We start from the raw sequence: 22,371 nt of genomic DNA on the forward strand, positions 1-22,371 counted from the left end.
AACGTGTATGGCCTGCCTAAGTGTGCACTGTGTTACATTTATTGACAGTATATGTGAACCTTAATATACATAGTCTAGTCTAGTATTAGTTTCCTTTGTCACTAACAATGCACATTGAATTCTTCTTATTTAACCTCTTCCTGCAAATGGACATACCTGTAAACCAGCTTGAAGAAGTAGTTGTACCGGGGGTGATGCCTGCAGTGGCATGCATCAACCTGGTACCATTTTTTTCAGAGCCGGTCGGCTTTCTGATAAAAACAACCGATACGGCTCAGCAGCCGATTGGTCGTTATCCCAGTGATTATGTGACATCAGCTGCAGATTGTCACATGAAGCCTCCATCCCCATCCTTTATTGCACAGCGGCCACATTACAGCTTTAAACATAAGAATAAAAGGTATTTATTTTATATATTATTTTTTATTTTTTTATTTGTTATTTTTTTAGTATTCTACATTGTCCAAAAATTTTAAGATAGACAGATTTTTTTTTTTTTTTGAACAGGCATTACCTAATAAATATTCAGTTACATTTGTAAAGTCCTGGAGTAAAAAAAAAATATATAGATATATAATGTGGGGATTTGCGATGCTTCATTGCTTCAACCTAAAGAAAAACAAGCTGTGAACTTATTAAAAGTCAGTTTCACAGCATTTAGTTTTGCCAGTCAGTGAAGGGGATGTAAATAAAAACTACTCCTAAGAGAATCATAAAAATAGAGGTCTTAGTTATATGCATTTGCAAATTTATGTGGACGTCATACCCACACCAGCGCTGGAAAATGTTTCCTGCTCTGCTGAGACATATAACAATTATTATATCAAAAGCAAGTTTATTCAAAGGTTACTTCATCATCAAAAATACATTGACACCTGAAAGACCCAGACGGAGTAGCCAAAGGTCGCACTTGTATGTTTAGCACTAAAAATAAAAAATAAAATGGCAAGCAGCTCAATGATTTTATAGCTAAAAGGAATATTGTGTGCATGCTATGGTTTTGCCATATGGTCTGAAACATATTGCACTAAAAGCACATATTGCACATATTACACTAAAAGCACATATTGCACATATTACACTAAAAGCACATACTACATTAAAAGCTCTAAGTTTAAAGGCCTCTCTTTTTCATTCATATGCTTTTCTGTTCAAGTCTAAAATAGTGCTCACTTAGGTCAAATTGAGACGTAAGTAGCTTCTAATCCTACTTGAGGCATGATAAAGTTTATCATTACTGTGCCTATTGCTTCCATAAATAAAGTTTAACATACAGTAGTAATTTACTATATTATACTATGGTATATTACTGTATAGTGTACAGTCCATTTTATTTCTGTTATATGTTGCGTGGAACATATACAGTATGTTAACCAAATTCAATTTTTCAGTATGTTTGGCATTATGCATTACTGTATACAGTTTTCTGCCCTGCATTTCTTGCTTGGCGCCCGAGGTCCATCAACCGCAAAACCCTTTTTTTTTTTTTAGTTTATGCTGCAAATCTCAGATTCTGCTTTTTGCAGTTCCTTCTTCAGTTGGCTGTTGGGTTGACTAACAGGTCTACAGATGGCATTTTTAAGCTGGAAATAGAAAAATGATGTGGCTTGCATAGCATGGCATACTCATGACATGGTGAACAGACGGTGTGGCCACACTGAACTAGCCATTGGAGAGGCATAAATAGGTTTAAAGTGGTTCTAAAGGCTGAAGGTTTTTTACCTTTTTGCACTCTATGCATGAAGGTAAAAAGCCTCCTGTGTACAGCAGCCCCTCCCAGCCCCCACCTTACCTGAGCCCCCTCGAATCCAGTGATCTTTACAATAGCCTCAGCTGTATAGGGACTCTCCCTCCTCATTGGCTCCCACTGCTGTCAATCACAGCCAGTAAAGGAGGAAGCAGGAGGGGAGTGAGTCGTGGTTCTATGTGCCTTATGTGTCACATTGAGTGGCGGCTCAAGAGCGAGGTGGACCCAAGGCAAGTGGTTTTCTCTGGTGGCACTGCTTCAGGGGGAGGAGCCAGGAGCACCAACAAGGTGGAGCCAAAAATACGAGGATCAGGGCTACTCTGTGCAAAACCATTGCAAAGAGCAGGTAAATATAACATGTTTCTTATTTTAACCACTTGCCGACTGCCAACAGTAATATTACTGCAGCAGTGTGGCTTCCCTGGGTCCAGCGACGTAGACCTACGTCACTGGACTCCTAGTGATTCCGGCGGCGCATGTTTAGACACAGCGGGAGTCGGGTCGGAGGAGGAGAGGTGGTGATTACCGCCTCCCTTCCCCGATCATCGGGGAAACTGTGAGACGACCCGCCTGCTTATGTAAACAAAGCAGGTGTGTCTTCTCAGTGACAGACAGGAAGAGAATACTATATTCCGCATAGCTGAACCTGCGATCTCTGTGTCTGTCACAGAACCCCCCCCCCCTCACATACGTTAGTAAGCATGAGGCATACATTTAACCTATTGATCACCCATAGGGTTAACCCCTTCCCTGCCGGTGTCATTATTACAGTAACAGTGCATATTTTTTAGCAGTGATTACTGTAGTAATGTCACTGGTCCCCCCAAAAGTGTCAAAAATGTCAGTTAGGGGTCCGATCGCTGCCATTACTAGTAAAAAAAAAAAAAAAAACAATAAAAATGACATAAATCTTTCCCGTAGTTAGTAAATGCAATAACTTTTGCACAAACCAATCAAAATATGCTTATTTCAATTTTTTTTTACCAAAAATATGTAGCAGAAAACAAATTGGCCTAAAACGTTAAAAAAAATAATTAAATTTTAATTTTTTGGGGGAATGTCATATAGCAGAATGTGAACAATTTTGTTTTTTTTTTTTCAAAATTGTGGCTCTTTTTTTGTTTATAGCGCAAAAATTTAAAATCGCAAAGGTGATCAAATACCACCAAAAGAAAGCTCTATTTATGGGGAAAAAAAGGACATCAATTTCATTTTAGGTACAGTGTTGCATGACCGCGCAATTGTCCATTAAAGTAACACGAATCGCAAGTGACGAATCGCAAAATAGGGCCTGGTCAGAAAGGGGGCAAATCCTTCCGGGGCTGAAGTGGATAAAACATTTGTTTCACTTTAATTAAATAGAGCTTGAGGCTATTTACTATATACATGGCACACACTTGCCAGAGTACTTACAAAATAAAAACACCCTAAAGTGAGTGTAGAACCAAAATTTTATTTGTAACTTTACATAGATTAGGGGATGGTTAGAACCCCATTTAAGCTTTTATTGTTGTTACTGCTGGGAGTTGACATCTCCATTATCTCCCTGTTGGAGGGGCTATTCCCACAGTTCAGATCGGCACATAGGGAAGCTGTGGCTCCTGAACAGGAAGAAGAAAATTGATGTATGGTGGACACTTCTAATACAGGGATAACCCTGTTACCATCATCACTCTTTCACACTGAAAGTGGGAAGACATTTGTTGCTCTGTGGTTATCATCTAAACACCAATAGGATCTCCTGAGGAAGCTGGATAGCGAAACGCGATCCATTGGTATTCACACACTAGAATCCAGTTTGACCCAGATACGGGAGGTCGTCGGTTTCTGTGCTTTCACAGACACCAGACCCTGGCACACGATGGGCAATTTATGGGTTCTTTTGCTATAGGAATATGCTGTATAGCACCTTCATGCACACCATTCATGTGATGGTATGAAATATTTTTTATTATGTTGTCATAAATACATTTTGTATTTTTATATATATTTGAGTACTGATTTTTTCCTTATGGGGTTAATGGTGGCTACCTTTAAAGTTCTATTACCTATATATTTTTTTCTTGTTACTGCTGGGTTTATTCACTCTCTCTAAGTCTTGGTGGCCATTGTCAGTGAGACAGAAAATGCTAGGAAATTCAACATTTTAGTGTTCTCTCTAAAAAAGGGGGTTAGGGTAACATCTGTTTTGTTGACAAATGTCTAAATGGAGAACTGCACTCATTTTGTAGGGATCTCCTTGCATGTCCAGTTGTCCAAAATAACATAAACATGTTGGGGCTTCATTTCCATGCCACAAGTGAGAGTCTCAGAGATGCATTTATAGAAAACTTTTATTTATAGGAAAGTCTTTCTATGAAAACTAAAGTGATGCATAATGCCAAACATTAAACAGTAGAATTTGAGTTTACATATACTTTACTTTAAGATTATACCTTTCTCAAGAGTAATTAAAAATAAAAAGAGTTGAAGAAATTTGTCACAAAGGAATCCAATAGATACATGATTAAAAACGTTGAGTGGTAGATGGAACCTCACACAAAAGCATGTAATTATTTGATTGTCTTCTTTCATCTTTTTGTCTGTAGTTGAGTAATGCAAATTTAAAGGAGGTGTGTGTGAGAAGTGGCATTGTATTATCTTATTTAGCTGCTAGTTAACCTTTGAGGTTGCTTTTTAAAGAAACAGGGCAGTAAATACTTACTTTGCAAAGTATTGAATGTAAGTAAATAAGGCAAACCATTGTTCACTCCTGATCAGGGTTTCTCAACTAGGGTTCCTCCTGAGGTTGCTGGGGGTTTGTGACAGGAGTCACTTTCGGTGGGGGGGCTCGTGGAACCCAGATTTCTTTAGAGAGGTCAGGAAACTCCCTGGTCCCTCTTATGTGTAAGTCACCCTGTGTCTATTAGGATCACAGGGTGACCAAGAACCCCAGTCATGTCTGCACTAATCAGACTTGCTGTACAACCACACCACATTTTATGTTACCCCGGTTATCCTGGATTCTATATGTGTGGTTTGTGTTGAAAGAATGAAGGGGCCTCTTTTACTTGGAACAACAATATTTCTGAACAATATCCCTCAAGAAATATATAAAGATAAACAATTTGACTTTTCAGATTGCTTGAATATTGTTGGAGTCTCTCATAGACCCTTGATAGATAGTGAGGTGGGAGGGGTTTGTTATTGGTAAGTGCCTGTATCCAATTGTTCTATTGTTTCTGTCTGCCTTAAGATCAACCTATGAGATGTATATGTGTATGTGGATTGGCTGCTAAGGGGGAGGGGGGGTTTTCCCGCAGTGTATATTTCTTTGTGCCTGTGTTTAAATAAACAGTTCTTATTCTGGAAGGTTCCAAAAAGTATACAAGCTAAGTTGTCGGCTAGCTTTGTATGGGGGGCTGCTGGGAAAATCTGATATCACGATGTTCACGACTGGGAGGAGGCCATATACTGATGCAAGTCCACAAGTACAGTGTGGGTTGGGGTTCCGTTACAGGGTTCCTTGAGCAATAGACAATTTCTGCCTCTCAGATAAGTTTCCAATGACACCATTGTTACTTTTAGCTATCTGTAAGGGGGGTAATTCTTCCCAATGATGACAAGAGTAAGGAGCATTCTTCCCACTGACTGTCACACTAATGTGTCATGAGTTGTAGATTGTTAATTTTTAGCAGGGGTTCCCCGAGACCAGAAATTTATTTCAATGGTTCCTCTGTGTTGAAAAGGTTGAGAAAGGCTGCTCAATGTTGTGTGTGAGAAATTAAAAAAAAAATGGAAAACAGGAATTTTGTTAGCACAAGATTGGTTGATTAAACTTAACATGGCTTTATCCTATTACTCAGCTTCTTTAATAAAGTGTTTTCACTTATGCATGTAATGTCAATAGACACAATTTTATACAAGTATAGAGTATTCTATTTTTCAGCTTGTAATCTTTTAAGTACACATTGTTTACAGATAGCTTTGTAGGAAATGCTCCTTATTCATGTATATATTCATTACCATGTTTGTTTTCTTTCAGAATGGTCATCTAGAAGGACACGCACTATATACAGCATACAGCTTAGAAGTTTCAGTGAAAAATTGAAGAGGCGGATTCTAAGACCTGTAATGAAAAAGTCATAATAAGTCTGAGATTTTACAATCACCACACAGCATGAAATAACATGAATTTAGGGTACCTTATTTGACAAGGTATTTCCAAGAACAATCTTGATATCTAAAGAACAGTGGGGTTGATTTACTAAAACTGAAGAGTGCAAAATCTGGTGCAGCTCTGCATAGAAGCCAATCAGCTTTCAGTTTTTTTTTTTTTTTTCTTTGGCAAATCTTAATTGAACAAGCTGTACTTAGAAGCTGATTGACTATCATGCACAGCTGCACCAGATTCTGCCCTTTCCAGTCTTAGTAAATCAATCCCTATGATCCCTAATAAGCCATCAAAATGCATATTGCATCAGATTTCTGAACAGAGGAATGAAATAGGATGATAAGTTTATAATTACTTTACTGTCACATTTAAAAGTCTACAATTATATATCTTGAGAACGGATTAGGTGTCAAGCAGGCTAGTAGGCTTAAAGTGATTCTAAACCTTTTTTTTTTTAATATAATAAACATGTTATACTCACCTGCTCTGTGCAATCATTTTTTTACAGAGCAGCCCCGATCCTCTTTTTATGAGGTCCCCGTTGGCGCTCCTGACCCCTTCTCTTCGGCAAGTGCCCACCATAGGAAGCTGCTTTCTATGGGGGTACTAATGCAGGCTCGATTTCCGAGCCCCGCTGCCTGCGTCTATAGACTGTGCTGTAATTGAGAATGCACTCAGATGTGTATAAGAGGTGGCTAGGGGGGATCCTAGACACAGAAGCTTGTTTAGCCTACTGCAGGAAATCTATTTAAATAAAAAAAGAGCAATCACTCAAGATTATAGTAACCCCTAGCAATCAGACTTTACGTTTTTCCAGTCAGGTGATATAAAAATAAATAAATAAATACTTTTAAAATATTTACTATATGTCATAGATTACAGTACATTGAAAATAGTCAGTAAATTATGTACTAACTTGTTAAATAAGCTATTGGGGTTTATTTACTAAAGCTGGAGAGTGCAAAATCAGGCTCACTTTTGCATAGAAACCAGTCAGCTTCCAGGTTTTATTGAAATGGAAAAGAAGTAGCGCATGAAATCACTGTTAGATGACTTAAAGTGTAAAAAGCATGCTTGTCAAAGATACTGCTTGATAAACACTCAAAAAAATATAAAGAAAAGCAATGTCCTTCAAGTCCATAAAATCCAGGAGTGCGTGAAGTATATAAATGTATCACCATCCACCACCAGGTGTCACACCGATAGATAGCAGAAATGGCAACTCACCAGAAAACGATGCTTCGGACATGACGAAACCGGTCGGGGCGTGACCAGACGACACATGAGACATCACGTGACACGGCAGAGGAGCTACCCGGAAGGGACTGGACTGGCTATTTTTTTGAGTGTTTATCAAGCAGTATCTTTGACAAGCATGCTTTTTACACTTTAAGTCATCTAACAGTGATTTCATGCGCTACTTCTTTTCCATTTCTGTATTTCCAAATATTATCCAGTATTTGTTTAAGTAGCAGCAGTGTTTCCACATTATAGCAGTCAAGTGACTGACTCCTCCTAAAGCGCAAAGATATTTGGACTTGACAGTGGGTGTCTAAGTTTATATATATATTTGAGTTTCCAGATTTTATTACCAAAGTTTAATTGAGTAAGCTGCAGTTAGAAGCTAATGGTGTACTGGGGTAGATTTACTATAAGTGTATTAGCTGTTGATTTTGCAAATAATATTAGGTAAATCAATGTAGAAGAAGGACTTGGGTGTACAAATAAATGTAACACTTAATCACACACACACAGCTTTCAAGTCAAGCAAGATACTATACTGGTTTAAAGCAGGCATAAACAAAGATACCTTATCTGATAACTACAGACTGTGAAATTATTTCTGGAAAATGTAGCAAATCCTGAGATACCGGCAGCTAAAGTTACATTCCAAACTCAATTTTTACTATAAAAGTCAACCTTTGCCCCGTCAATTCACCTCTTGACCTTCTAAATTGGTTGTGGAGGCCCTCTATCTCATTTACGGACCAGTGAGGAGGCTCAGAACATGGGACAATGAAGTCAAGATCAAATAAAATAGAGATAAGCATATACATTAAGATCCTCAAATCCAGTCTTTTCCCAGAACATCAATGGGAAATGAAACTGGAATGGGTCTTTTAAGGCGGATGATCCCTCTAAGAGATAAAGTTGCTGTGATAGCCTGTAATAATCCTGGTCTGAATCCAGGGTTGGATATTTTTTTGTTTAATTTCTGTTTATTGAAAAATTTTCAAGAAAACAAAGAAAAACAGAACATAGACCGTACAATCCGACATGAAATACGGTAAGGAACAATGGAACAGTATCAACGAGTGCATGAGTATCTCAGTGTGTGCCAAGCACACCCAGTCATAAAAGTCCGAAAAAGCATAATGATAACATAACATCTTGCATAATAAAACATAATAAAACCAATGTCGGAGAGAGCCCAGAGGAAAACGAGGGGATAGCAAAGAGCATAAAAGAAAGGGAAAGAAAAGGAAAGAGCAGCCAGAAAGAAAGGGGACAAGAGGTGAGGGGGGGGGGGGGGGAATTAGGCCACGGGTGACTTAAATACCACGCAATAAAAACCTTAATCAGATAGGATTACATTAGAAGGCGATAAACCAGTGGAGGTGTCCTCAGTGAGCAGGGTCACATAGGACGAAGTGTTTTTAAAGGAAGACCAAGGATCCCAGGTAGAGTGAAAACAGTTTGTCACGGGCTATGAAAGTAAGTTCCTCTAATTGGTATGTGATATCTACCTTCCGTAGCCATTGTCGTATCGTGGGAATGGTCGTTGTGCCCCAGAAGGTGGGAATCAGGGCTTTAGCCGCATTGAGCATATGAGGGATCTCTTGTATCTCTTGATCTTTTGTATTTAGAGAGCGGTGTGGTAGTTCCATGCAGCAGGACAACCCATGGATCTAATGGAATAGTAACTTCCGTGATTACTTGAATAAGTCGGAGAACTTCCAACCAGAACGGTTGAATTACTGAACAGTGCCACCAGATGTGTGCATGTGATGCGGTATCTCCACATCCCCTCCAACAGGGAGATGGCAGGAGAAATGATGTGCATTCTCTGCGGAGTATAGTACCGACAGGACAATAGCTTGTAGTTGGATTCCCTCACCTTGGTGGAGAGAGAGGAAATGTGAGCCAGTGCAAGTCCAGCTTTGGATATAAATAAAGGATTACATTTTACCTATTTGTATGCAGCTTTATTTCTTTGAGAGATCATCCACTTTAAAAGTCCCACTTCAGTTTATTTTCCCATTTTATTTTTCTGAGAAAAGATTGGATTTGAGGATAACTATTAGGGATGTGGTGATAACCATACACTTTACCCCTGACATGGTCATATATTAAGATGTCTTTATCTCTTATTTACTTAAACCTTTGCTATGCAGTTTTTTCTAGAGATAACAGCTTCCAATGCATTTTAATCTTATGTTCAGCTTGACAGGTTGTCCCATGCACTGCATTCATTTAGGCATTAAAGTATAACCAAAGACAAAACTTTTTTTTTTTTTTTTTAGTTTTGGATAAAGTGGAGAGGGATTAGAACCCCTGTCAGTTTTTATTGCTGTCTGTATCCCCATTAGGGAGATTCACCCTTTGTCTTGTTTACCATTATCACTGAAAGTAAAGAAAATCCCAAATTTTGGATTGACCCCAGGAAAGTAATAGAGGGGAAATCTTCTAATGGGGACACTTGTTCTGGTGAGCTGGGAGTCACCACCACTGCATGGCCTTAATTTGCAGGGATTTCCTCTCATTTCCTGTTTGGCTATGGGACAGGAAATGAAGGAAAATCTCTGAAATGGCACACAGATGGCAAAATAAAATCTGAAAGGGGTTATAACCCTCCCTTACTCTACAGCACATTATATCTGAATCATTTTGGAATGCCTCTTTTTAGTGGAAACTTTATTTTGGTATATTCCCTGAATATATATACATATGAAACCAATTCTTGCAAACGTATTCCCTAGAAATTGTAAACCAATAAATACACACAACTTTAATTATATGTAGATCCAAAAGCATTTTTGTAATTTTGGATAGCATGGGGTATCATTTAAAAACCATTGACAGTATTTTTGCCATCTGAATCCCATTGTGGATGTAACTCCTGTTCATCCACAAGATGGCAGCAGCAGGTGTGCTTTTCAGCTGCTGTATTATGGGAGATGTAGTCTAGAGAGAGAGATCAAAATCATTGCCATCACTGGAAAATGAATTACAGTACCCAGTGATATCTAAGAGCAGGATAAGTCTTATAAATTGAAAAGTCCAGAAGGGAGAGAAGGCAATTGGGGGAGAGTGCCAACCGTAGAGCACCTTAGAGGTGTGCTGTGCTTCACTGGGAGTGGAAGACGCCAGTGAGCTGTGATATGCTAAATGCTGTTGTACCCTGTACCAGGAGGTTAATCTGAACAAGGCTTGGCTGCGCTAGTACCTGCTTTAGATCGCCCATCTGTGACCCAGGCTGTCACTGTTCAGATCCGCTGGAGAAACTGCTAAGGTGCTTGTCATCCTTCCTGCTAAAATTAACAGTCAGTAAATAAAGTGATGCCCCTCCAACACCTCAGCCAACTGCTACAGAAGGATCACAGAGAGAGAGAGAGTGGTGAGCAGTTTGCAAACCCATTGTTAAGATGAACCATAGTGTCATTAGACTCCAATTGCAAGAAGTTGAAGGTGCAAGCTACCCATGCACCATTGTTTAAAATGTTGTGACTGTTGCTGAGCTAGGCCCAATGCGGACAATTTATTTGCTCTTCTTATCTAAGTGCTTCAACTATGCACACCCTTTTATCTAATCACTGCAACTGTGCATACTTTTCATTTACCTGATTGCAACTGTGCCTGCCCTTTATCTAAGTACTCAACAGTATCAAAAGATACCTCTCCATCTAACTAAATCTAATTTCTGTGGTACAGCACACTAACCATATTGAATATAGACACATTCCTCCCCACCTCTGTAAACCAACATCTTCAGGGCCCCAACCTAGCCTGCAGAAAGTTCACATTAAGCACTATAGTTAGACAATTCCACCCTGAGGGAAAACTTGTGGTTACCTTTCAGTTCTCATCCTCATGCCTAAAGCTAGTTCCTTTGCCTGAGAACTCTTATGTGACATAGCCTGATCTCTATTGTTTACTTTTTGGTCACTTGGGGAAGTTCATATGGAGAGCTACTGATTATGCCACTGGGATCACAGTATATGCTGGAATTTAAAATCTTTACAAGGCACCCTGTGAAGCTGATTGTGTACTCATTATTATGCTCATGCCTGTTGATTTTAAATTGCCTATTTATTAAATTATTCTTTCATAGATTTGTAAGTCTTATTCTTGGGTGCTTGTTAAGGTTTACAGAAAAATGTACTGGTGGTATCAGTGAGGTTGAGGCCTTACCATGGGCTAGATAAGAGCAGAGGACCCAATATAACTAGTGGCTCCTGCAGGGGTACCACTACATGAGATTGTACTTCCTGTCCTTTAATTTGTAGACCTTTGTTTCTAGAATAAATGTCCCCATTGGAAGATGTCCTCCTAATCATGTTCTGGTAACAGCTCAGAATGTTGAATTTTCTTTCACTTTCAGTTGTGTTGCCAGAGGTCACTAGTGGGAGACACAGACATCAATACCTGACAGAAGATTTATCCCTTCTACACTCCTTCCAAAAACAGAGAAAAATTGGGCTTTATATATAAAATAAACAAAAAGAGTGTGCAAAACCTCTGACCATAAAAATCACAATGAAAGGTGCAAATAATATCAGCACCAATAAATAAAACCCACTAATAAAGTAGAACAATGAAGACATATTCAATATAAATCAAACAATTATATAATAGACATGAAAGTCTACTCCCAAAGGGATATATAGGGCTCCACTAGAGGGCCAATATAAATGATGAGCAGCACAATGGCTAAGTGGTTAGCACTAAGGTCGTTGGTTTGAATACCAAACATGGCACTACCTGCCTGAGGTTTGCATGTTCTCCCTGTGCTTGCATGTGTTTCCTCTGGGTGCTCCGGTTTCTTTACACACTCCAATGACACGCTGGTAGGTTAATTGGCTCCTGTCTTATTTGGCCTAAGCATGTGTATGTATGAATGTGAGTTAGGGACCTTAGATTGTAAGCTCCTTGAGGACAGGGACTAATGTGAATTTACAATAACTGTAAAGCACTGCGGAAGTTGACTAAGCTATATAAGTACCTGTAATAAATGTATAAATAATCTTGTGTGAAAATTAAAGTCCACTTCCGAAAGAAAATGTCAGTGCTTCTATAGGGGGCCAGTATAGAATCTAGTGTGAAAATGAAATGCCAGAGTTCCACATGTTTTGGTCCAACCACCTCGGACATAGATATGAAAATTCCCTTACCAGGGGAATCACCAGTGCAGGATACCCCAAATATGAATCACACCAGGGTATGCTAAAAACCTCTATGCCTACTAGGTCCTCCACTGGCTGTCTGGAAAGTGCAATCCCCGCAGTAAGATACAAAGGACCATAGAGCAATATTGCTAAAAACTCTACATGATATCACCTTTGAATATTCCTTGCATAAACAAAATGTGTAGGAAGGTGCTAGTGGCCTATGACATCATCAAACCCGCTGGTGTAGTGCAGAATGGTGTCTGTAAAGTTTTGTTACCCTTAGATGCTTGTGAGTATATTTGCTTGAAATAAATTGGTATTTTTAGCAATATTATTATATGGTCCTTTGTATTTTCCTTTAAATCTTACTGTGGAGAATTGCTCTTTCCAGACAGCCAGCGGAGGACCTGGTAGGCGTGAAGGTTATTACCATAACCTGGTATGATTTGTATCTATTGTATCCTGTTCTAGTGATCTCCTATAATCTGGAGATCCTGGTTATCCGGTAAAGGAATTCATATATCTATGTCCAAGGTGGTTGGGACTAAAATATGTGGACCTGTGGTATTTCATTTTCACACAAGATTCTACACTGGCCTCCTAGTTGGAGCACTGAAATATTTTCTTTCAGGAGTGGAATTTCATTTTCACACAAGATTGATTATATTGCCCCCCTAATGGAGCCTTATACTGTATACTCCCTTTGGGAGTGAACTTTCATTTCTGTTATAAAATTTATTGATTTATAATGAATATGTCATTATCTTTCTATTTTTTTTGGCGGTTTTATTTATTAATGCTGATATTATTTGTGACACTTTAATGTTTTCTTTCATTGTGATATTTATGGTCAGAGGTTTTGAACACTATTTTGTTTACTATTTTGCTTTTGTTTTTCTGTATCTGGAACATAGTGTGCAGCATTACCCTCTAACACTGAATGTATAATTATTTGGTGATTTGTTTCGGCTATATACTGTATATATATATATATATATATATATATATATATATATATATATGAATGTAGAGAAATATAACTTTGCAAGAATACCCAATCATGTGCAAGGAAAATATTAAAAAACAGTTTTTTTTGTTTGCACATATTGGACAATGGATATGATGGAATCAATAGAGCATCACCTAATTCCCTAAGCTCTCAAGCTAATTGTCTTTCAAAGTAGTGAAACTTCTCTTACAAAGTAAACAGTCTATGTGTCATTGGAAAAATAAACTTCTGTATCTCAAATGCTTCCCCTTATCAATAGTGATGTCGCGAACCTAAAATTCGCCGTTCGCGAACGGCGAACGCGAACATCGGCAAATGTTCGCGAACCGGGCGAACCGCCATAGACTTCAATAGGCAGGCGAATTTTAAAACACACAGGGACTCTTTCTGGCCACAATAGTGATGGAAAAGTTGTTTCAAGGGGACTAACACCTGGACTGTGGCATGCCGGAGAGGGATCACGCAAAAAAAAGTTCTTAAAAATTATAATTTTTTGATAGAGATCCAATTATTGGAAAAATTAAAAAAAAATAAAAATAAAAAATTTTGGATTTAGCATCTGGGGGGTCTAAAAAGTGTACCTGTGAAGTTTCAGCTCTGTAGCATGTCCAGAACCCCTAAAAAACAGCATTTGTCTTATATTTTCAGGAATATGGCTTCTCTGCGGCTGGCTTTTTCTCTTGCAGGCATTTATCGGGCATTTTTTTAGGCAGGCATGTCATTTTTTGTATTTAGTGTCTGGGGGGTCTAAAAAGTGTACCTGTCAATTTTCAGCTCTGTAGCATGTCCAGAACCCCTAAAAAACAGCATTTTTCTTATATTTTCAGGAATACGGCTTCTCTGCGGCTGGCTTTTTCTCTTGCAGGCATTTAGCGGGCATTTTTTTAGGCAGGCATGTCATTTTTTGTATTTAGTGTCTGGGGGGTCTAAAAAGTGTACCTGTCAAGTTTGAGCTCTGTAGCATGTCCAGAACCCCTAAAAAACAGCATTTTTCTTATATTTTCAGTAATACGGCTTCTCTGCGGCTGTCTTTTTCTCTTGCAGGCATTTATCGGGCATTTTTTTAGGCAGGCATGTCATTTTTTGTATTTAGTGTCTGGGGGGTCTAAAAAGTGTACCTGTCAAGTTTCAGCTCTGTAGCATGTCCAGAACCCCTAAAAAACAGCATTTTTCTTATATTTTCAGTAATACGGCTTCTCTGCGGCTGTCTTTTTCTCTTGCAGGCATTTATCGGGCATTTTTTTAGGCAGGCATGTCATTTTTTGTATTTAGTGTCTGGGGGGTCTAAAAAGTGTACCTGTCAAGTTTCAGCTCTGTAGCATGTCCAGAACCCCTAAAAAACAGCATTTTTCTTATATTTTCAGTAATACGGCTTCTCTGCGGCTGGCTTTTTCTCTTGCAGGCATTTATCGGGCATTTTTTTAGGCAGGCATGTCATTTTTTGTATTTAGTGTCTGGGGGGTCTAAAAAGTGTACCTGTCAAGTTTCAGCTCAGTAGTATGTCCACAACCCAAAAAAAACAGCATTTTTCTTATGATTTTTAGTAGAAAACTAATGCAGTGTCTTTCCAGCTGTCTTTTTTTCTTTCTGGCAAGCTGAAATATGATATGCCAAGGCAAACATGCCTATCATTTGAGCTATGACACAGACAACACTGCACACATGGGGGAATATGTAAAACAAAAAACAGGAAAAGGAAATTAGGTGACGGTCACAAAACATGATATTGTGATTGGCCAAAAAAAAAATCACCTCGCGAAAAGGTCGCGCCAAAGTCGCGCTAAGTCGCGCCAAAGTCGCACTGGAAGCGACGCTACTTTAGTGGTAGCGGCAGTGTAAACCAGCACTAAAACATCCAGTGTGTGAATACGATCAGGTATGATGTTTTATCGGTCAAGTAGTGTAAGGGTTACGCCCGTCGCCCGCTTCACAGTGACAGACCAAACTCTGACAGACCAAACTCCCCGTTTAACAGTCAGTCAGTCCATTTGCACAACCGCAAACTCCCAATTTGCACAAGGTTGGATACCAAGCTAGCCATGTCCCGTTCCTTGTCCTCACTGACATCATTGAAGGTCTCTTCCTCCACCCAGCCACATACAACACCAAGGGTCCCCGAAAGGTGAGAACAAGCCCCCTGGGACGCCTGCTGTGGCTGGTATTCCACCTCCTCAAAGCCACCTTCCTCCTCTGACTTCTCTTCTTCAGACTCCTCTCTCTGCGTTGCCACAGGTCCAGCAATTGACAACGACAAGGCTGCTTCTGGTGGTGATGAGGACCACAACTCTTCCTCTTCATGCTCATCTACAGCCTGATCCAGTACTCTTCGCAGGGCACGCTCCAGAAAAAACGCATATGGGATGAGGTCGATGATGTTGCCTTGGGTTCGACTGACCACCAGGGTTGTCATCTCCGCAAAAGGACGCATGAGCCTACAGCCATTGTTCATGAGCATTCAGTAACGTGGCCAAAAAATACCCAGCTCCGCAGAAAGAATGAAAGAAAATGAATGTTTTTTTTTATGAAAAATTATCCTGCGGATCGCTTTTGGTCTGTACACAATGAAGCAACGACCTTATCATCTGGGGTGTGCCAACACAATCCTAGAGGTGATAGCTTCATTGTGATACACAAGCCCCTTCACCACGACAAGGTAACGATCACGAAGGGGAATTGACACATGTATGTGCCTTTTTTTTTGTTTTTTGTTTTTTTGCAGCCACAGTGTAGCACCAGAGGCCAGAAAAATTAGGCATGTACACATGCATGAAAAAGTAGGTATTGTTGCAGCCGCTGCTGTAGCAGCGGCCTGAAAAATTGAGGTTTTAAGGCAGAAAGTGCACTAAAACATTGCGGCTTGAACCGTAGTTGGTGGCGGAGACGTCACGTAAGTCATCCGGCATGCAGAGAATGATTATATACAGCAGCGTGTGGACCATTTTTAGGCCAAGGCATCTCAGTCATCACCAGGCCTTTTTTAGTCAAATGCATCCCCCACTGTCAGTCCCTTCGGGATCCATGCCTCATTCATCTTAATAAACGTGAGGTAATCAAGACTTTTTTGACCTAGGCGACTTCTCTTCTCAGTGACAATACCTCCTGCTGCGCTGAAGGTCCTTTCTGACAGCACATTTGAAGCGGGGCAGGCCAGAAGTTCAATGGCAAACTGGGATAGCTCAGGCCACAGGTCAAGCCTGCACACCCAGTAGTCAAGGGGTTCATCGCTCCTCAGAGTGTCGATATCTGCAGTTAAGGCAAGGTAGTCTGCTACCTGTCGGTCGAGTCGTTCTCTGAGGGTGGACCCCGAAGGGCTGTGGCGATGCATAGGACTAAAAAAGCTCCGCATGTCCTCCATCAACAAGACGTCTGTAAAGCGTCCTGTCCTTGCCGGCGTGGTTGTGGTGGTAGGAGGAGGATTACTTTCACCTCTTCCCCTGTTGGATTCCCGTTGTGCTGTGACATCACCCTTATACGCTGTGTAAAGCATAGTTTTTAACTTATTTTGTAGCTGCTGCATCCTTTGCGACTGCCGGTAATTGGGTAACATATCACAGACTTTCTGCTTATACCGGGGGTCTAGTAGCGTGGCCACCCAGTACAGGTCGTTCTCCTTCAGCCTTTTTATACGAGGGTCTCTCAACAGGCATGACAGCATGAAAGACCCCATTTGCACAAGGTTGGATGCCGAGCTACTCATGTCCAATTCCTCGTCCTCACTGATGTCATTGAAGGTGTGTTCTTCCCCCCAGCCACGTACAACACCACGGGTACCAGATAGGTGACAACGAGCACCCTGGGATGCCTGCTGTGGTTGGTGTTCCTCCTCCTCAAAGCCACATTCCTCCTCTGACTCCTCTTCCTCACACTCCTCTTCCAGTGTTGCCGCAGGTCCAGCAATCGATGGTAAGGCTGTTTCTGGTGGTGGTGATGGTGACCACAACTCTTCCTCTTCCTCTTCACGCTCATCTACGGCCTGATCCAGCACTCTTCGCAGGGCACGCTCCAGGAAAAAAACATATGGGATGATGTCGCTGATGGTGCCTTCAGTGCGACTCACTAGGTTTGTCACCTCCTCAAAAGGACGCATGAGCCTACAGGCATTGCGCATGAGCGTCCAGTAGCGTGGCAAAAAAATACCCAGCTCCGCAGAGGCTGTCCTAGCACCCCGGTCATACAAATACTCGTTGACCGCTTTTTCTTGTTGGAGCAGGCGGTCGAACATTAGCAGTGTTGAATTCCAACGTGTCGGGCTGTCGCAAATCAAGCGCCTCACTGGCATGTTGTTTCGCCGCTGAATATCTGCAAAGTGCGCCATGGCCGTGTAGGAACGCCTGAAATGGCCACACACCTTCCTGGCCTGCTTGAGGACGTCCTGTAAGCCTGGGTACTTCTGCACAAAACGTTGCACAATCAGATTCAACACATGTGCCATGCACGGCACATGTGTCAACTTGCCCAAATTCAATGCCGCCAACAAATTGCTCCCGTTGTCACACACCACTTTGCCGATCTCCAGTTGGTGCGGGGTCAGCCACTGATCCACCTGTGCATTCAGGGTGGACAGTAGTGCTGGTCCGGTGTGACTCTCTGCTTTCAGGCAAGTCAACCCCAAGACAGCGTGACACTGTCGTATCCGGCATGTGGAATAGCCCCTGGGGAGCTGGGGGGGTGCAGTTGGTGTGGAGCAAGACGCAACAGCAGAAGAGGACTCAGCCGAGGAGGTTAGCAAAGAGGATGGAGTAGGAGGAGTAGAGGAGGTGGCAGCAGGCCTGCCTGCAAGTCGTGGCGGTGTCACCAACTCCTCTGCAGCAGAGCCACGCATTCCATGCTTGGCAGCCGCCAGCAGGTTTACCCAATGCGCAGTGTACGTTATATACCTGCCCTGACCGTGCTTTGCAGACCAGCTATCAGTGGTCAGATGGACCCTTGCCCCAACACTGTGTGCCAGACGTGACATGATTTCCTTTTCCACAATAGAGTACAGGTTGGGGATTGCCTTTTGTGAAAAATAATTTCGGCCGGGTACCTTCCACTGCGGTGTCCCAATAGCGACAAATTTTTTGAAGGCCTCAGACTCCACCAGCTTGTATGGTAAAAGCTGGCGGGCTAAGAGTTCCGACAAGCCAGCTGTCAGACGCCGGGCAAGGGGGTGACTCTGCGAGATTGGCTTTTTACGCTCAAACATTTCCTTCACAGACACCTGACTGTGGGCAGGTGACGAGCAGGAACTGCTGAAGGTGAGAGGCGGAGGGGCGGGTTGTTGATAGGGGGCATGGAGGACAGCAGTGGTTGACGTGGCTGAAGATGCTGGACCAGGAGGAGGATGGTGGCTTTCAGTTTGTGTGCTGCTTTTACTCATGTGTTGATCCCATAGGCGTTTGTGATGTGAGATCATGTGCCTTCGCAAAGCAGTTGTACCTAGGTGGGTGTTGGACTTCCCACGACTCAGTTTCTTTTGGCACAGGTTACAAATGGCATCGCTGATATCAGAGGCAGACACACAAAAAAAATGCCACACTGCTGAGCTTTGCAAGGACGGCATTCTGGTGGTGGCAACAGCTTGCGTTGATTGGCGTGCTGTCTGGCTGACCCCGGGTGCCGAATCTACATGCTGTCTGACTGCGCCACTAGCTCCTTGCGATGACCTCCTCCCCCTGCTTCCAACTCGTCTCCTCCTCCTCTCTGTCTCCCCATCTGAACTTTCCCCCTCTTCTTCTGCTCTTCGAGCAGGCACCCAGGTGACATCCACAGACACATCGTCATCATCAGCCGCTTCACTTGACAACACAGCAAAGGCAGCAGCAGCAGGTACAACATCATCATCATCACAATGTACGTCCATGTGTATAATGCTGCCTGACTGAGACATATCCCCGTTATCTACATCCTCTGGCACTAATAGTTGCGCATCACTTATTTCTTCAAACTGATGTGAAAATAACTCCTCTGACGGATCAAGTGAAGCGGCTGTGGTGCTAGTGTTGGTGGTGGTGCCGGCGGGCTGGCGAGTGGTAAATTGAGAGGTGCCCGAAGCTGAGCTGGAGGAGGATGGTGCATTAAGGTTCCGAGCGGAAGCTGTAGACGATTGGGTGTCCTGTGTAAGCCAGTCAACTATGGCCTCAGAATTTTTTGAGTTCAGGGTCTGTGGTGGCCTCTGAACACTGGGCATTATTCTAGGGCCTAAGGAAATCACAGCACCACGACCACGACGGCCCTTGCGGGGTGGCCTGCCTCTGCCTGTCATTTTTTTTTGAATGTGTTGTTACTGTTGTACTATGAGTGCAAGCTGCTGTGCCACCTTATATATCAGTGGTGGGTGGGCAGTGGCACAGTACACTCTCTGTGGACCTGACAGGAGTCACTGGCACCCAGGCAACTGCAATTTAAAAAATATATATATATTTTTTTACTTTGCAAGCTGCTGTGCCACCTTATATATCAGTGGTGGGTGGGCAGTGGCACAGTACACTCTCTGTGGACCTGACAGCAGTCACTGGCACCCAGACAACTGCAATTTAAAAAATATATATATATTTTTTTACTTTGCAAGCTGCTGTGCCACCTTATATATCAGTGGTGGGTGTGCAGTGGCACAGTACACTCTCTGTGGACCTGACAGCAGTCACTGGCACCCAGGCAACTGCAATTTAAAAAAATATATATATTTTTTTTACTTTGCAAGCTGCTGTGCCACCTTATATATCAGTGGTGGGTGGGCAGTGGCACAGTACACTCTCTGTGGACCTGACAGCAGTCACTGGCACCCAGGCAACTGCAATTTAAAAAAATATATATATTTTTTTTACTTTGCAAGCTGCTGTGCCACCTTATATATCAGTGGTGGGTGGGCAGTGGCACAGTACACTCTCTGTGGACCTGACAGCAGTCACTGGCACCCAGGCAACTGCAATTTAAAAAAATATATATATTTTTTTTACTTTGCAAGCTGCTGTGCCACCTTATATATCAGTGGTGGGTGGGCACACAGTGGCACTGCAGTGGGCACAGTACACTCTGTGGACCTGACAGTCACTGGCAGCCCAGGCAACTGCAATAATAAAAAATATTTTTTTTTTCAATTTATTGCAACAAGATGCTGTGCCAACGTATATATATCAGTGGTGGGCAGTGCACTGCAGTGGGTACAGTGCACTCTGTGGACCTGACACAGCACTCACTGCAATTATGACAGAGGAAAAAAAAATATTTTTTAAAATGCCAGGTACTGTGCCTGTGCCACCCGAAATGAGTGTGGTGTGCACACAGTACAGTCTGTGGTAGGTCTGTGGCCTCTCACACACAGCGGGCAGGCAACTGCAGTGTACAATAGATATATATAGATATATATATAAAGAAAAAAATCTATTACCTTACCAGCCCTTAAAAGGGCTTTTGGGGACACTATATATATATATATATATATATGTATATATATAAATAAAAAAATCCTCAATTACCAGCCCTTAAAAGGGCTTTAGGGGACACTAGATAGATATAGATATATATATATATATGAAAGAACAACTCAATTACCAGCCCTTAAAAGGGCTTTTGGGGACGCTAGGTATATATATATATATATATATATATATAAAAAAAAAAAAAAAAACACAAATACCAGCCCTTAGAAGGGCTTTTTGGGGTGCTGATATTACAGCAGTAGTGGACCAAGAACACTGCAAGACCAGGAACACTGACTAACTGTCCCTAGCTTAACAGCAGCAGCAGCAGCAGCAGCTCTCCCTACTCTCACTACACACACTGCTTCAGAATGATCTAAGATGGATGCTGCCCTTGCTTATTTATAGGAGGTGGGAGGGTGTGGGAGGGAGGTACGCTGATTGGCTGGAAATGTGTCTGCTGACTGTAAAGTTCAGGGTCAAAGTTTGCCTCAATGATGTCTTATGGGGGGCGGACCGAACATCGCATATGTTCGCCGGCAGCGGCGAACGCGAACATGCTAAGTTCGCCGGGAACTGTTCGCCGGCGAACAGTTCTATACATCTCTACTTATCAAGCCCTAACCCTAACACTAGACCTAAATATAGATAAGAGCAGATGATTCTGGAACCTGCACATCAGAACAAGACCTGCTGTGTGTATACAAGTGGCAGTCTGAGCCTGGACCCCTGCCAGGCCACACCCCCAATGTGTTTCACTCTGCCCACTGGAGCTTACTTATGGGGTATCCCCATGAGTAAGCTCCAGTAGGTGGAGATAAATGCATTGGGGGTGTGGTCTGGGTGTGGTCTGGTGGGGGTCCAGGCTTAGACTGCCACTTGTATAAACACATTGTTTGGAGCTTGGGCGGGCTGCTTCCCAGCCAGCACTTACAGCAGCGGGCACAAGACTACACTTCCTAGCAGCCTGAGTGGCTTTAACAACAACAAAAAGGGGGCGTGGTCAGCTGTGGGAGGAGATGGTGGCACTGTAGACTAGTTTCGGCTCAGCAGGATCAATCCAGCTACTACCAGCGAACTGGGACAAGCGACTCTCTGCCCCAGCACCTCGTACTACACCTGGGAAGCGGCAGTGATATGAGGGGTAAGAGAAAAGACCATGCAGGGCCTTGTAGGCTCACAGATTTTTTCTTCCCAGGAGGTGCTCATGCCGTGCCCCCCCCCCCCCCCCACACAGACAGACAGCAGTAGCTGCCTTCTCCAGGAGGAACTCAACACAGCCATTCAGTCATGCCAGGATCAGAAGAGGAAACACAATCCTCTGTTTTCAACAGCCCAGTAAAGCAAAGAAGGAAGATAAGTGAAAACAGGGAAATGGTAAGTAACTCCCTATCTGACACTAATATGCCCAGGGAAGCCAATGGATTTAGTGGGAAATTTGGAAAGTGGGAAACAGGTAGAAATATGTCACTATGGTGAAATAATTCCTATGTCTTGTCTATCTCGGGGTATTTCACAGAATTTAAGACACAATTAAAGGAATTCTTTTAATTCAATACAAGCTCCTCTAGTAATGTCTTTAATCCATGGTGCTCTTATAAAGCGTTCGTCAGGGGAATTTTAAATCAACTGGCCTCTAGGGAACAAAAAAAAAAAAATGGAAGGAAAAAGCC

General features: G+C 42.1%; 1 protein-coding gene across 4 annotated transcripts in view; it reads right to left on the reverse strand.

The window, feature by feature from the left end:
- LOC309561721 (potassium channel subfamily T member 2) overlaps nt 1–22,371 on the reverse strand; it is a 1,381,641-nt gene that overhangs the window by 1,003,653 nt on the left and 355,617 nt on the right. For all 4 annotated transcript variants that reach the window (XM_082265711.1, XM_082265712.1, XM_082265710.1 and 1 more), the window contains exon 3: nt 5,753–5,855. In XM_082265711.1, the coding sequence (XP_082121837.1) occupies nt 5,753–5,855 (103 nt within the window). The remainder of the gene's footprint in view (nt 1–5,752; nt 5,856–22,371) is intronic.

This window comes from Pelophylax lessonae (genome assembly GCF_965119305.1).
Source record: "Pelophylax lessonae genome assembly, chromosome: 8".
In the NCBI taxonomy this organism is placed as follows: domain Eukaryota; kingdom Metazoa; phylum Chordata; class Amphibia; order Anura; family Ranidae; genus Pelophylax; species Pelophylax lessonae.